This window comes from Corticium candelabrum, chromosome 7 (assembly GCF_963422355.1).
Source record: "Corticium candelabrum chromosome 7, ooCorCand1.1, whole genome shotgun sequence".
In the NCBI taxonomy this organism is placed as follows: domain Eukaryota; kingdom Metazoa; phylum Porifera; class Homoscleromorpha; order Homosclerophorida; family Plakinidae; genus Corticium; species Corticium candelabrum.
In genome coordinates this window covers 7,815,640-7,832,611 of record NC_085091.1, presented here as the reverse complement: position 1 = coordinate 7,832,611, position 16,972 = coordinate 7,815,640, and the positions used below count along the sequence as shown (strand labels likewise).

Below are 16,972 nucleotides of genomic sequence, written 5' to 3'. Positions count from 1 at the left end.
ATGAATTTATTATGTACTTACATCCGTTTAATTACGTGTGTCAGCACTCAGACAAAGAGTAAATATCAGAAAGGTGAGTGTCTTATCGATTGGCATAGATATCAAATTTCCATCATTTGCATTCCAAGTGCATGACAATCTACAAACTATACTATCAATTGCAACTGATTGACTCTTGTGCTAGTAACAATACACTCTGTCAAGTTTCTCATCGCTGTTATTTCTCCTTCTGTTCTATAGATTCTCTTGCAGCCTGAAGAATAGTGCCCGCCCCCATTTCTGTCACTTTTGTGGCAACATTTACGCCGAGTTGTGTAGCCTCTTTGGCAATAGGAAGAAAGCGTTCTTCCATAACAAAGCCATTGAAAGACACCAATTTTGTGCTGCCACTGGCAGGCAGTTGTATTTCTGTTGTCATGGTTTGCTTGATTTCTTTGCTTCCATCAAGACTATACACACCCCCAGTCATCTGCAGTCGACCTTCTGTAAATTGAGTGTCAACTCCAACTGGTACACTGCAGCCACCTTCGAGACACCTCAAATATGCCCTCTCTGCTAAGCAGCGAATAAGGGTATTTATGTGAGTCAGAGGAGACAGCATCGTGTGAATCTCAATATCATCTTCTCGAGCCTCGACTGCCAATGCCCCTTGACTGACTGCATACAAACACACATCAGGTGTAAGAACATGAGAAATCCTGTGCTTCCAACCCATCCTTTCCAAACCAGAAACTGCTAACACGATCCCATCGTACTGCCCATCTTCATCCAACTTCCTCAGTCTCGTATTCAGATTGCCACGAATATCACAAAATTCCAAGTGAGGAAATTGTCGTTTGAGTTGAGCAGCTCTGCGTAGAGATGATGATCCTAGCCTACTGCCCTCAGGAAGGTCAGCTAAATTCTTTCCATCATGCTTAGAATGCAGAACGAGAGCATCTTGAGGATCCTCTCTCTTACAGACTGCACACATGATCATACGGGGAGCTAAAGTTGTTGGCATGTCTTTGAGAGAATGAACAACGAAGTCTACCCTTTTGTCGTCTAGTGCAACTTCTAGCTCCTTCGTGAACAGACTTTTTTCGCCTATTTTGGATAATGCCACATCCTGGATTTTATCTCCTGTTGTTGATATTCCACTGATTTCGTACGTGCAGTCGGGATAAATGTTTTCAAGAGCTCGTACGACTGAACGCGTTTGAATCATTGCCAATTCACTCTTTCGAGATCCGACCGACACCTTGCGTCCGTTCATCACGAGATTCTTACACACGTGCAATACTCGGTTCCCGTATATTTAGGCCTAAGTGTGAGAGCCTGTCGCATTTTACACCTCCAAACAAAGCCTAAAATAATAGAAAATCTTTTTAAAATTGTAAATTGGAGTACTATTACAAATCTAATCTACAAAGCAAGGAAATCGGCAACATACAACCTAGGGGCGTGAAAATAAGGTTCATGTACATAAGTAGGCGGAGCTTAATCAAGATTGGCAATCCGGGGAATGACGAGGGCGGAGTGAGACAAGCTCGAGAGGTGAGTGTGTGACTGTCTGTCTGATTAGCGGTGAGTACATAGCGATGTGCTGTTGTTGAGGTATCACTTCGTGACGGTAGGCCTAGTTGTGTTGAGTTTGAGTTGCGTTGAGTTGCTAAATGTAGTGTGAGTGTGCAGCGCGTGTCAGTTTAGACGTACAGAACGTCGTTTCACCACAGTTGTGACTTACATATAATTGTACGACGTCGCAATATGCCTGTGAACGGACGCTCTAATCAGAGATGGTTTGTCGGTAACCTAGGGACCTTGAACTATTGTTCTGTTGCAAGAGGGACGGGTACACTTGTGACCAAGTTGTCCGTGAGTCTGTGCTTCCATCTTCATCGATCGACGTCTACAGTGTGACTCTGCCCTAGTTTGGTTTAGGATTGTTGTGATTTGTTAGTCTCGCAAATGGCATCTTGCGACCTTTGTCTAGCCTACGCCCTTTTTTCTCTGTTACGTCCGGAAGTGGGTGGTGCCAAATTGTGTCCGTCTACTTGATTAATTTAATATTGATATCAAGACTGACCACGTCCAAAATTGAAAAATGAGCCAAGTCGAGCAAACTGCTAGATACTGTGCCTGATCAATAATTGACAAATGTTCTATACAGCGTCTAATAATTGTTTAGGTAACTGCGGCCTTCTAAGACTAAGTCACTGGTGTAGGAAGCGGGGTTGGGGCTACACCTCCTCGCTTGGTGTAGGAATTTAAATTGTCTGTACCCTTGACTTTTTAAATCTGTTTACAGTCTGACAAGCGAGGTAGTTTTTGCTTACTCATGATGACACTCATGGCACAGCTCCCCTTGTGAACATCTTTTTACGCCACTGTAAGTTAGCTGTGAATGCCAAGTAGACAAGACTCCCATGCCAGGTGTGGTGCACGTGCCACAATTTCGAAGCTTGGTGTTACAATTGGTACCATCACCATCTTGTTTGACACATGGAGAGACTCATGGGTGTATGTCCACGTACATGGGTCTAGGGTAGGCGCTATCCCCACTTTTTGAGGGCGTGGTTTGTTAAAGATTATTTTTGCATTCAAGTTCAATTTTAATTTTTTGGAGATCATGCAGTAGATCATCTTAGTTTTGATATGTTGCACACAAGCTATGAGAGTAAAGACCTGGAAACCTGGCACTGCTCTAGTTCGCAAACCCTAAATTTCTCATCCTGTAGTATTGACAACTAAAGAACTAAAAAGTAGGGTAGATGATCTTGTGTTGCAATTTGCTGCTATTGAAAGAACATGTTCCTCGAGATAGCTGGTGTAATACAATTTCTTTAATTAATTAATTTATAATTGAAAATTTATAATAGATCTATATATTTGTGTTGAATTATTTTTAATAGATAACTTTCTTTATGACGTCACATGTTGAGCTTTATTTATGAGCCTCCCCACTTTTGATACCCATGCATGTGACGCCCTTAGGGACTATACAGTATACCGTCCACTATATCATCATGAGACATGGCTGTGGGAATGCGACTGCAGAGCCATGGAATCCACGGTTTTTCTGTCTCCTTATTGTGCTATAGTTAGCTAAACTGTTCAACGCCATATTCCAGGTCCACAAGATCACTAACGAATCTCTGATTTATTAGGACGTCCATTCACATGTATGCGACTTCTGTCTAATTTGTTAATTACAATTGCATTTGATTCCAAACAACGTATATTTGAATAGATTTGCACTACGTGCATACTGCTACATGTGCAATGAAACACTAAGCACTAAAACTAGAGTCATTCCCTAGCAACATCTACTACTATTACTATAACTAAAGAATCTTAGAGAAAACTAGTTTGTTAGCAAATAGGAAGGAGGCATCGAGCAAGCTGTGGCCACTGGCTTTGTTAAAGTCTTTTCTTTGTTGTTCATCCCCTCAAGCACATGACAGCAGATCTAATAAGAGCATAGGTTAAATTGACAGTAAATCAACACAAGCGAAATGCGATTGAGTGACACTTACTTAGACCAGCCTCCTGCTAAGTCTATCCAAGAATTGTCAGGCACCCTAAGGGCCTTCCTCGCTGGAAGTATGATGGTGGGTATAGCGTTTGGCTACATGCGTGCAATACTAATTATTTGGGAATGGCATTGTTACATGCACCTCCAAACAAAGCCTAAAACACTAGTAAATCTTTTCTAGAAACTAAAAATTGTAAGACTTGGTTACGTTGGACTCTACATTTAGTTTTTACAAATTTAAGGGGACCTGCCTAATTGTGTTTTACTTCATTCTTCTTCTTTCAGCGAAGATAACTGTAAATCTAGAGCATCTAGCTGTCTTTAAACTTGAGTATTAAACAAAACCCAAACTCATTTCCTTACTTAATCAACAAACAACAAAGTAGACTGGATACAGTAAACCGTTTCAGTTATGTGATTAGAAAAAATGCGCTAAGTACACGTTATTGTGACGTCATAGTAGTCAGTTTGTAATACAATTAGTGTCAACTGGAATTGCTGTTTCTGTTCTTCACTTGGTTACGGTAGGCGCTTTTTTCCAATATTGTGTAAGAATTTCTACTCTAGATTTTGCATATGCCATTACGTATGGCGTCAACTTTGCCATCTAAAGTGTTTGATAGTTACTTGGTTCACATTACTGTATTTTACTTTGATGTTGGAAAGGAATCACGGATATAATGACAACGAATGAAAGACAAACAGACAGACAGACTGCCAAACAGGCAGACAGGTAGACAGAAGACTGTTTCAACCACTTGTCATTTTGTGATTCCCAAACAAGGCAAATTAGATGAGGGCTTAGTCAAACTATGGTTGCTGGGCCTGGGAAGTTTGAGTGTTCGTTGCTAAGAGAGTCTTGGTCTTCATTGAGCCCAGAGGTGCATGATTTTTTAAGAAGAGCTGAACTAGTTAAGAAACAGCTCAAGTGTTAATTAATTTGGTTTACCATTTTTGGACACGTGTTTCTATATACTGTAAGTTTATAATTTACTCTGCAGTGGCCGAGTCTGATGTACTATATACGTACATTGAACAGACTAGGCAGCACTCTTTACTACTCCCTAGCTAATGTAGAATCTGCTTTAATTTGTTAGACATAGAGCTCTCTGCAGGGTTTGTTTTCAGTATCTAAGTCTGGTTTGTTATATATTATTGTGTTGCTTTCTAGTGTTTAGAATGGCCAAAATATTTCATGAAGGTGAAAGCAGACATGGCGAGTGGAGTGATGCTAAGGCAGAATATGATGAGGTGATGTTCTTGCTGCAGCATGAAACAATGCATCTTCAAATACCTTAGACTACTGTACGTATATCATGCGTCTACCACCACATTAAACTAGATATGCATTTCTCAATACATTCGCATGTCACTTATCCGACCCCCTTGGGACCCATGTGAACAACTTGTAGTTTTGTAGTTTGTATTTTTATGGAGACCATCTAACTGTCCCGAATATATCTGCTACATACTACATCCCTTCCCCTAAAGTCAAAGCTTGAGCAACCCCAAAACAAAAACACAACTCAACACAACAGCCATACAACTTAGAAACGCTATAGGTCTAGTCTGTCAGGTGCACATCCGCTGAGAGCGTTGAACCGGTGGTGACAGGCTGGTATACGCTTCCTCGGAAGAGGCCGTTGGAGTTTCCACCCGAGTCTCTGTCTTGCCTTGTCGAATCGGGCTCTGCTGGGAAGTTCACCGAGGAGTCTGCTACCGCTGGTGTGTTGCTTGAGGCTGACACAGTGATTCCGCGTGAATCAGGTCCAAACGAGTCCTAAGTTTTCTGTCCATGAGAAGCTCTGAAGGTGGTAACCCTGTGGTTGCATGGGGCGTGACCCTATAACGTAACAAGAACCGAGCAATTTTGGCGTCCAGTGTTCCACCCATTTGTTTCCTGGGGCTGCTTTTGAGAGTCTTAATCACTCGCTCAGCCAGTCCGTTTGATGCAGGGTGGTAAGGCGCGACCCTGATATGGCGTATGCCATTACGTGCCAAAAAGTCGGTGAACGCAAGTCCCGTGAAGCTTGGCTTATTGTCAGAAACCATACAGTTGGGCGGACCATGGACAGCGAACAACTCTCACAGCTTCTCTACCTTTATCTCTGAAGTGGCCTGTTTCCTCGTATGCAGTACCTCCATCCATTTCGATTATGCATCCACCACAATGAGGAACATCCCCTCTTCAGGCGGACCGCATATTCAATGTGTGGGCGTGACCAGGGCTTCTGCCGCCATTCCAAAGGATGCAGACGGGCCGCCGCCAGCTTGGGATGGTGCATGATCCGCACTGTTTAACTGTGGCCACTATTTCTGTGTTTATAGAGGGGCATCACATCAATGCCCGGGCCAACCCTTCATGCACTCTATACCAGGATGAGCTTGATGTAACTCATGTAGCATGTGCCTTCTGCCTGGGGGCGGAATGACCACCCCGAGTCCCCATAGGAGGCAACCCTCTTCCATGGACAGTTGGTATTGCCTTGCCCAGCAAGGTTTCAAGTTTTTCGCCACTTTGGCCGGCCATCGAACCCGGGTGAATTCCAGTACCAGGGAAACTACAGGATCCTGTGCCGTCGACTCTCTGATTTGAGCACTGGTCACTGGCAAGGCTTCCAGCTGATCCATCGGGTGTACCACTGGACAAAAGTCAACAGAAAGGCCTTCAGGTAGGGGCAACCGTCTAAGGCCGTCTGCTTTTGCATGAGTTGGACCTGCTTTATACTGAAAAGTGTACTTGTACCCTGCCAAGAACAAAGCCCATCTTTGTATGCGTGCAGAGGCTCTCTGTGGGATTGCAATACCCTATCTTAATAGGCTCAACAAGGGCTTGTGATCTGAAATCAGGAGAATGGGCGGCCGTACACGTAGCAGTGGTACTTCTTCACTCCCCAAACCACGGACAAAGCCTCCTTATCTAGCTGGGAATAGTTCTGATCGGCTGCTGACAATAAGCGAGATGCATAGGCAATGGGACGTTCGTCTCCGTTGACTAGTTGATGGGATAGTACAGCACCAATACCCTTTAGAGGGGCATCACGCACATGAATTGCTGGCAGCGTTGGATTAAAGTGGGTTAACAACAGTGATGAAGTAAGGAGTCCATACTCATGGTGTCCCTTTCTTAAACAGAGAACAGATTGTGCCAGAACAGAGGCCCGATGAGGTAAAAACTTGTCATAATATGTGAGTATTCCCAAATAGGCTTTTAACTCAGAGGTTCCAGTTGGTGTCGGGGCTTCTTGAATAGCTTTCACCTTGTCCTTTGTGGGTTGCAACCCCTGGGCAGAAATTAGGTGCCTAAGATAAATGATCTCCTTTTTCATGAACCTGCTCTTGTCACGTTTCACTCGGAGCCCTGCATCTTGGAGCTGTTTGAGGACCTCTTCCAGACGCTGGAGGTGTTCCTTCCTGCTCCTTCCCATAATTAAGATGTCGTCCAGGTACACCACCACCACACCATCTATGCCCTGCAACAACTCTTCCATTACCTGCTGGAAACCGGCGGGGGGCTGAATGAACACCAAATGGTAAACGGTGAAATCGAAATAGTCCTTGTGGGTGTTGATTGTAACATACTTTTGCAACATTTCATCAAGCACTACTTGCTGGTACGCCTAGCTGAGGTCTAATTTGCTGTAAGTTTGCCCTCCTGCCAGCTTGGAAAAAAGGTCATCGATGTCTGGCAGTCGGTACTTATCCAGTTGACTAGCTTGGTTCACTGTCAATGTGTAATCTCCACATACTCTCACTGACCCATCTGTTTTGACTACTGCCACCACAGACGCTGCCCAGTTAGAGAATGGTATAAGGGATACGATGCCATGTTTTTGCATCCTAAACAAGTATTCTTCCAGTTTCTCTCTAAGTGCACCTTGCGAGCTTTGAAGAACCGAGATGGTGTGTTTGGATCAACATGGATTGTGGCTTGAATCCCACGCAACTCCCCTAATTCATCTTTGAAAACATCCTGGTATTCACCCAAAATACGATCTAACTCTCGGTGCCTGACCTACCTGGAAGATCTCTCCCCAATCTAGGCGGATGTGTGATAGGAGGGTGGGTCCTTGCTCCCGCATAATATGCAACTGCAAGGCCTGGGGCTTGTCCCCTGCTTAATAATTTTGCCTTGACTTGAACTGGTAACACGCCCAGTACTGGAACGGCCTTCCCTTCTTATATCCTCAATACCGTGGGTGTCCCGCAGAGAAGGTGGGTTGGGACCCCATATCTTCCTGTAGGTCTCCTCAGAGATGACAGAGCAAGATGCATCCATATCCAACTCCATCTTTAGCTGTGTCCCATTGACTGATAACTGATTTTTAATGGCAGCTTGCTTTCTTCGTTGAGTCTGTGGATGTATTCCAAACTGCATGTGTTCATCTCCGTCCTGCCGAGAGTCAATGTCAAGGGGGGTGTAGCTCGTGCTGGCTTTGATCACTGCCTGTTCAGGTGCTGCCCTTTGATCTGCTCAATTTTGCTGCGTGCCCCAGTTTCTTGCAAGAAAAACACTGTGTTTTTTAACCGACAACTGGCTGAGTTTTGGCCAGATGCACCGCAACGGTAACAAGGTTGGCTGTTCTTCTGGCATTTCTGGACGTACTGGACCTTGACCATAGTCGGCAATGAGACAGCGTTACTGCTGCCCGCTTGAATTTCCTCCCTGTTTTTGTTGGTGTCTTCCGTGACTCGCACTATGTCCCATGCTCTACCAAGTGAAAGATCCCGTTCCGTCAGTAGGCGTCCTTGGATGCGCTTGTCCGCAACGCTGCACACAAGGTGATCGGGAGCATGTATTCCAATGATTTCCCGAATTCGCAATATTCTTAAAGCTCCGGAAGCAAAGAAACGTAAACGGAGTTAGACTCACCTAATTGGTGAACATGGCTGTTGAACCGCAGTCCTTGCAGCGTGACTGAAGGACGTGGATTATGATGCTTACTGATAACATTACATAGGGCTTGAAAAGACTTGTGCCAGGTTTGCTAGGAGCTACTACCAGGCTGCGCAGCAATTTGTACGTTTTGTCGCCAACTGCTGAAAGAAAATTGCCCGCTTCTAACCATCGTCCTTGATGCTGCTGGCTGCAAAGTAGAACGTCATGCGTTTAGCGTAATGATTCCAGTCATGTGCTCGTCAAACACGTCCAAGCGTCCAAAATCTGGTTCGCCTATAAAAGGAGATCTCATGCACCTCTGGACACCCGAGCATTGCTTGTCCCAGTCGTAGGGACAATACCCGCATTAGATTCTGTCATCCTAGTCGCCAAAATGTAATGATCAGAAACTCCATAGCTAGCAAATCACCGCTGAACCACAACTGCAAAAACACCGGTGAACAACCCTCTAACTGTCCTGGATATGTCCGCTACATACTAGGTATACTATGGCTCTCTCTCATGCATTAAACAAGCAGCTGTGTCTCCTCAAAGGAGTTGTTTACCATATTTTCTAACGCTTATTATTCTTGTAGAGTGACAAGCATCTGGTTATTCTTGGTAAGCCAGTAATGGAACGATGGGAAACTCCATTCATGTATAAGATGGCAGACATTGCAACAAGTAATGGTGGACGAATTCTAGAGATCGGATTTGGAATGGGCATCGCCAGTAGCCGAATCCAAACAGCTACAAATCTGATGGAGCATGTCGTCATTGAGATGAATGATGAAGTGTTCGAGAGACTGAAACAGTTTGGCAAAACTGCAAAGACAAAAGTGACCCCTCTTAAAGGCAAGTGGCAGACTGTTGCTCCCACTCTGGAGGATGCTTCATTTGATGCTATCTTCTATGACACCTACCCTCTTAGTGAAAGTGAGTGGCACTCCCATCAATTTGACTTCATCAGGGAGCATGGATTCCGACTACTCAAACCTGGAGGCATCTTGACATACTGCAATATCACATCATACGGTGTGTTGGTAAGAGAGAAGTATGGGTACGACGTGAGGAAGATGTTTGAAGAGAGTCAGATACCAGAGCTAGAGAAAATTGGCTTCAGGCGAGAGAACATTTCCTATGAAGTTGTGCCTGTGATGCCAGAGGCAGAATGCAAGTACTATGATCACAAAGAGCTGGTGGCTCCAAGGATCGTGAAACAGTGAGCTTGACTGTAGCTTAGCACGAAAGCATGGTGGTTACGTTGTGACATTTTGTATCCATGCTTTAGTGACTATCTACATATTTATATATGTCTACAGACGTAGTCACATACGTTAATTAAGGCATATTTATCAATGAGCTAGAATAACAAATGCTGTCAGTCACCTTTGATACTACAATGTCTGTTTGCCTGCTTTCTGTTGGGAGATGACACAGATTTTGAACCTAAATATCAACTGAATGTGGCACTAAAACACTCACAGCATGCGAATTGAGTTATCTGTTGCACTTCATTACAGTCAGCCAGTTTATAGCATTTAGCAGTAGTTAAAAATTTATATTGTTAGTTAAGAATTAATTGGCAACATCAGAGTAAAGAACGACAACACAGAGTCATCTTGCCATCCCTATATGTGCCAATTGTCTGTGCCATTTCTACGTGCCATTTCTTTGTGTCCTTGCACACGTCTCGAAATGTGCTCTACATTCACATGATGCCACCTGGAACTGTCAGAGGCGCAAGATTTAGAGCAGATAGAACATCGGAACGAATCAGTCACCATCCACAACGGCATCATGGCCGTCATCATCGTCATCGTCATTCGTCGTCACCAACGGCGAAGGCGGAGGGGCTGAAATCCATACCCGTGCAGTTAAAAAAAAGCTCACTCGCAAACAAGAGCGACGTCTGACGAACCCAGGAACTACAGAAACAACGATTTACGGAAGGTATATTCAAACCCAGTACGTTGAATGCCCTAGATGGTAAGCGCAAAGCGTGCATGGATATGGACAAACCGTGGATTTCTAGCTATGAACAAACAGCGGATACCTGGGCCTCGGGTGATAACTGATGGTGTTCCTTCAGTAACTGTGCCCGCATGCTGGCTTCCAGTGTCATGTGTGCATAATGACAACGGCTCGCGCGCCCGCGCCAGTTTGAGAGAGCCTGGGTGGATGAGAAACAGACATGCAACACTAGGGGCCTAATCGTTGGTGACAGAGTTTTCAGTACGTGACGGACCAGCCCATTGGTCGTCGCTTTCGCAGCTCCAGACTGAGTCGACCTTTTCAGCCATAAATAATTCTTAGGGATGAAAGGGGTCCACAGGAGGGTTACAGGGGTGAGTGACGAAGAGGATGATATTTAAAGGGGAGAACGGGGTTAACTGACCCTGTCCCAATCGACATCAAGCGACTACAGAACGCTATAGACGTAGAGTAGGTAGAATATGTCTGCGTGCTCTTGCATGTTTCATCGCGGTTGTCTAAAATTTCTTGGTCAACTTCCCAGTTGATATATTTTCTCTAGAACACCAACAAACAAGATAAGCAGATTGCAAAGACTTAATTAATTAACATAGTACGAAAAGGCAAGACAACATCTTATACACCTAGAGCATGAAGTGTATAGAACTAGAGTCTGAGAAGCCTGTAAGTTGCTAAAAAAACATACGTCATCGGCTAGCAGGATATTGATGAATTTCAGCAGCAGGAGTAATAATGAGCAATAGCTAGTGAACATTAGATAATCATGCAAACGCAAACGTGTTAGATATATGTTAGTGCCACAAGGGTTTGTAGTCAGAATGAAGTTGTTTAGAAATAGGACTCGAGTGTACCCTTTCTCTTCACATCCGCTGTCCAGCAATGAAAGCCTCCACCCAGTGAATTAGCAAACCTCAAGTCGACTTTGATGCACTCGATACCGAGAGATTCAAACATCTTGTGGATTGGATACTCTTTGGCCGAAACGATGACACGATTCTCATCCAACATGAGAACGTTCATAGAGAGCCACTTTGATGACATCCAGAGAGGGTGAGAATCGGGCATGACTGGTTGAGGAGGGTGGACGACTTTCCATCCTGCTTTCTCGAATATGTCGATCTGATGACATGGTCTGTCGGGATTCGACAACACAATACCTGGACGGATGGCAAGAAGAGTGGCATCGACATGCATGGGATTGGGATCGCGGAAGGACAGCTCGTGGACGCGGTAGTCGTCACCAAGATGGCGTCGCAACCACTCAATGCCAAATTTGTTTGTTACCTACAGATGAAACAGTTAGTCAAAAGAACAAAACAACAACGATAAAAAAAGACAATCTAGATGTCTAGTCTTAGTGAAGGAGAGAGCGGCCCTCTATAGTCCTTTCACAATCAAAGTGTTAATCGTCAAAAGTAGACAAAATCCTTCCTCCTGGTAACTGCAAGTCTATGATTACCTGTACCATCAAATCACCTCATGTTCTCTTTGTTGATCTTGAAACCTGCTGGCTAAGTCGCGGATAAGTAAAAAATTGTAGTTATGGACACACTCAAACAGGAATTTTTGAGGTGCCACGCCCATTTCAAAACTTGCCTCATGCCTAGTTACGCCCCTGGGTTGTTGTGGCTACAAATTTAAAGTCTTAGTCATCATACAGTATGTGTTAACGACGTCAAATTTACTTTTTGTTGCCAGTCTCGCGACTGGTGTTAGTAGCACTTTTCAAGTTGATATTAACAAAGTGTCTCGGTTGATATTAACAAGACACCTCTGTAAAATTTCAAGGTTAATTAAGTTACGCCCTTGCAACCAATACATGTCATAACATAAACAAATTAGTGTAGAAGTACTACATGCAGTGGCTAGAAAAAGTTCAACAGCAAGGGGGCTGCTCTGAAAGCCATAGGTGAACAAGATTTCTCTCATTGTCGTAGCGATTTCCCTTTGTCTCTGGAGTGCTCAATGTCTGCACGGACGTTAGGTAGCTTTATGATATTAATATATATTTTCTTACACACCATAACCTGATGCAATTCCCTCACTACATGGCAAACAAACAATACTAACAATCACACTACAGTCACAATCATACTATATATCTACCACTACAATCACATCTTTACTCTACAACAAAATTAACAGCAATTACAAGACCTAAGTTCCTTGTAGCAAAACAGAAAACAAATTCGTATGACTGTCGTTTAGAATAGAACATTGACAATGATGATAAAATAACAGTGCATGCCAATTGAGGTTTGACAGGGGCAGCAGAAACTCCTTTGGATTGGAGGGGCAAAAAATGACTGCCACCATTTTGATTTTAACTGAATATGGTTGGTTTGTCAGTGATTACGTTATACCGCATTCACACTAGCAACTTCAGAACCAAGCTGGACCAGATAAGTTTTCTTCCAGATTGTCATTACTTTAGTCTACTCAAAATACTTGATAAAGGCCTCGTTTTGATGCTGGCTTTGGCCATCTAGATCACTTTCTACTATACTTGGCACGGTTCTGAAGTCTCTAGTGTGAACATGGTTTAATCTGTGACAGAAGTAGCCAGAGCAGCATGCACACAAATGATCACGACAATGTGTATCAAGCGAGTCAACTGTAACACCATTCACTATTATTTCTACTTGCAAGCAACAAAAATTTCAAAGTATATTCTTTGATCATCGTCCAGTATTGGAGGGGCGATGCCCCCAATCCCGATATTAGGGACAACCGCCCCTCCTGCCCCCTGGTTCGACCGCCCCTCCTGCCCCTTGGTTCCGCTGCCCCTGTTTGAATAAGTTCATTCTTTGCGTGAACCAATCTCTTAATTAAAAGTAGAAACTGTATTTTCGTATTTTCCCAGATGCCTCTTGGAAACACTCCAATCTATCTTTCAACGACTCTCAGGACTTCATCCCTAATCCCCGTCTGACTCCTTTGCAAAAGGCAACATTCACTGATCTCACCATAGTCATACACTCTATGACCCAAAGATGACAACCATAAACCAATATTGGCACTAGCTGAACATCAACTATTCTCATCCATGCTTCATCAGGAATAACTTCCCCCCAAGACGTGACACAACAGAGCTTACAGCACCAAAGTTCTTCCTGATTCTACTCTCCACCTTAGCAGAGTCGCCATGTAGCTTGTCTACCACAACACCCAAGTGAGTCAATCTGGGCACCCATGATAAAGTATGACCACCACTCACACTTACAAACTTTGACTTTATACAGGTTATCACGGCACTCTTCTTCTCATTGAAAATTAGACCACTGTTGTTGGCATAGGTTTCACAGATATCAATCATTCTTTGTAATAATATCACTGTTAAGATATCAGTACTACATCATCTGCGTACGCTAGACAACCAGCATATATGTTGGTCACTTTAGCACCATAACCAGACATTATATAGACCAATACTCTCTCATTTTCTGCATTCAAACAGCTGACTTTCATTACTGTTTAGTTTGATTGGAGTTGATTTACAAGGAGTATTGTAATTAGTTCGTCAACTGTGTGTTGTTGGAAATTCCAGGGCAATCGACGGGCGATCAACAGCAACCGTTCGACCAGAATCATGCAGTATGCCCAAACAAGCTGTTGAGGCCCTCCTGCATCATCAAACTTTTCAGAAACGTCTTGATTCAGCGATGAGAGCAGAACGACTTTTCAGCAGTACCACTGGTGACTGGAAATGACATGTATGGTCGAAGCAGAGAGTGTGTACAGTCAAAATTAACTAGCCTCGCTTTTCCGGACCTCATGCATCTTCACACACAAATGTGGAGACAAATCACTGAGCGAGGGGGCTTCAACTCCCCCAACACCCCGCGTAATTCCAACGCCAGTGTACTATATACTACTAAGCACTCACTTGGCTTCTCTGAGCAAAAATATCCCGTCCACATCTCATGAAGTCGGCTGCATCAAAGCATGGCTCAAACTCTGTTGTCACAAACTTTCCTTCGGCTGCTAGAGAATGACGGTCTTCGACCGATGAGATAGGATAATCATGGTCATACAGTTCATCAGACATGAACGGTTTTGGAGCTGTCGTCCACTTTGCTCCTTTTTGAAAATATTCTTTCATGAGACTGCGGTAGCAACGGTACTCGAAGAAACGACTTCTCCACGCCATTGGGGCCTCGATCAGTTCGTTACCGACGGTCAGGATGATGTCACGAGGCATGGCACAGTACATGCCCGAGCTAGTGAAGTCGGGTGTCGAGTAAACGAAAGACTGATCTTGAAGATCTGGTCGCCTGACCGTCACTCCTTCGTGCTCGAGCACCCTACAGAATTCACCAACCTCTGCTTCCGCTTTCGCTAGATGAGGAGAGGGAAACGACTCCCCGGCATGGTTTTGGTAAAATGGCCACCACTTGTCGTATGTGGTCGCCTTCACTTCTGAGGTAAACGGCGGTACACGCGCACCTTCTACTCGTCCGACAATAATCTCTTCGAGATGGCCCCATTCGTTGTGACTGTTGACTGGACAGTCGTCCACATTGACGAGTGGATCCGGAGACGTAGATTGGAACCTTCTGCCAAAGAAATGAGAAAAGAAGCGGCCGGTCGACAAAAACCAAAGAGAAGAGGATCTCTGGAATCGAGCAAGCGGAACAATGGCCATGCCGTTTGAGTACTAAAGACACCACGAGGCAGTTTGAACCACGCCTAGTTTGAACCACGCCTAGTTTTGGACCGCGTGTCGTCTCGCGTCCCTGTTTCCTGAAGCGCGAGATTACATTACGTGGCATCTCTCCAGTTCGCCAGTCTCCAGTCACCATAAACTGATAAACTAACACAATATTACAGAAGTGATACTGGAAAACATTTGCACATACTACACGCAAGCTATAGGTGTTGGCCTCTAGACTTAGGCCTGGTTCACGATATGACGCCGACGCCCAAACTTCAAAGAAACCGCCTCGACGTTGGCGGCATCCTTTGATGTTGACGCCAACGTCGACGCTGGAATTAGACTCGTGCCCAGTCCTCCACCGCGCGCTAGGTTGCTTACACCACGTGCGCTAGCTGTCACGTGTTTATACGTCCATGTGGTTTCACACGTGTGATTGGCCTAAGCACGGAGGAGGACTGGAACCATGCTTCGTCACGTGACAAACTTGTTTGTAACGTGACCGAAATGGCGTGACATGATTGGTAGATACTACTTCTATTTAGCATGATAGTTTCCGTAGGAGGACTTTTGTAATGCATGATTACACAATTAGAAAGACTAAGTACACAACAATTATAGAGCCACTAAGCCATTACGTGCCAATAACTTGTTGATGGCGTCCTTGTCCGTGAGAGTGCGACCAGACAAGGACTTTCGAGAAGAGCGGTCTCAATGGTAAGTGCAAGTGCATTCGCGCGCGCCTAGACCTTCTAGATACCTGTCGAGCCACACGAGTACGTGAAGGTAAAGTCTCTCTTTTTCAAAAGGCTGCGACGGGTCCTGATCCCTGTATCTGCCAGAGCACCGCGTTCAGGCGTCCCTGTTAGTTACGTCTAGCAGATTTTGTTGGATCAATTTTAAGCTAATATCAGTCACGTCGAGGTGGCTCGTAAGCTTTCCCGGAAGCTCGCCACAGGATGGACCATGCCACCAGAACATACGTCTACGTTGGTATTGCCTTCGCAGCAGTCTCTGTTGGAGTTATAGCACATTCTACTGACGTTTCAGACTTGCGGAATCACCCCTCGCCTTATGCAAGTAAGATACGCACTGCGTACAAGAGGTGTGCACTTGCAGAGTGCCTGTCTGACCTGTAGATGTCACAAGGAGAAATCGACAAGATTCGAATCAAGCAAGTGGGACTTGTCCAACTCCAGCGAAGCAACATGTCTCAAGAGATTATGCGGAGACGCCAATCAATTGGCAATTAGTAGAAACGACTCTGTCGTCCGAGATAGATCGAACTTTTGCGAGAGTCCGACTGCTGTTCTCTTGGTCGAGGGCCTGTTTCGTGGCAAGATTTACGCCGTTTCTCCGTGAAAGACATCGAAGACACGATGCGTCGTCAAAGCCCTCATTTGTTTGGCATCTTGCAAGCGCTGGTCAAAGGGAAAGCCAACGAAGAGGCTGACAGCACACGCCTGCAGGCTCTCATCACCGGCACTGTGGCACTGAAGTTCTGAGATCGCCAAAGCAGTGGGATTGCACTCCTAACAGCCTACATGCTTGTTTGCTCGCGGTACAGGAAAGCAAGCAATTACAGACCTCAACCATCTTGGTGTCTCGCAACATATCAACAGATTTAGCGACGTCTAACTAAAGAACTTGGCGAATGATTACCAGGATGTACAGCAGCTCACGAAAGAGACACACATCTGGGTGTATGACAATCTGAATTTGTATTTAGATTTAGATCTGCTTTAGATTTGTGAAGGTAGTCAAATGTACGAAATATGTCCGTCATGGGCTGCGTTATCCTACTCTAGACTCTGCTAGCCGGCGCAGTTTTACGAAGAGGATCGTGCATGTGCATGATGGCGTTGATTTGTGAGGCCAGGCGACTGACCGGTTGTAGGCAAGTTGTTAGGCTCTTGCTAATCTACCA

General features: G+C 44.7%; 3 protein-coding genes across 7 annotated transcripts; 1 reads left to right on the top strand and 2 right to left on the bottom strand.

Annotated features, from left to right (window-relative positions):
- Positions 1-3: 3 nt before the first annotated feature.
- Positions 4-1,263, bottom strand: LOC134181963 (porphobilinogen deaminase-like). Its single transcript, XM_062649262.1, has one exon. It carries the CDS (start codon positions 1,253-1,255, stop codon positions 218-220), a length of 1,038 nt encoding a protein of 345 aa, XP_062505246.1. The 5' UTR covers positions 1,256-1,263; the 3' UTR covers positions 4-217.
- Positions 1,264-1,489: 226 nt separating this feature from the next.
- On the top strand, positions 1,490-9,865 carry LOC134182742 (guanidinoacetate N-methyltransferase A-like). 5 transcript variants are annotated; one of them, XM_062650177.1, is made up of 3 exons: positions 1,490-1,536; positions 4,689-4,768; positions 8,993-9,864. In XM_062650177.1, the coding sequence occupies exons 2-3, from the start codon at positions 4,697-4,699 to the stop codon at positions 9,620-9,622; spliced, it is 702 nt and encodes a 233-aa protein (XP_062506161.1). In that variant the 5' UTR covers positions 1,490-1,536; positions 4,689-4,696; the 3' UTR covers positions 9,623-9,864. The 5 variants fall into 5 exon arrangements, with proteins under 5 accessions (XP_062506161.1, XP_062506162.1, XP_062506165.1 ...); XM_062650178.1 differs by having other exon boundaries at positions 1,520-1,566; XM_062650181.1 differs by lacking the exon at positions 1,490-1,536 and adding an exon at positions 1,574-1,612 and having other exon boundaries at positions 8,993-9,865.
- A 1,029-nt stretch (positions 9,866-10,894) lies between these two features.
- Positions 10,895-15,107, bottom strand: LOC134182741 (glycine amidinotransferase, mitochondrial-like). The gene is made up of 2 exons (XM_062650176.1): positions 14,278-15,107; positions 10,895-11,675 (listed from the first exon to the last, which is right to left on the bottom strand). The coding sequence occupies exons 1-2, from the start codon at positions 15,034-15,036 to the stop codon at positions 11,220-11,222; spliced, it is 1,215 nt and encodes a 404-aa protein (XP_062506160.1). The 5' UTR covers positions 15,037-15,107; the 3' UTR covers positions 10,895-11,219.
- Between the last annotated feature and the right edge of the window lie 1,865 nt (positions 15,108-16,972).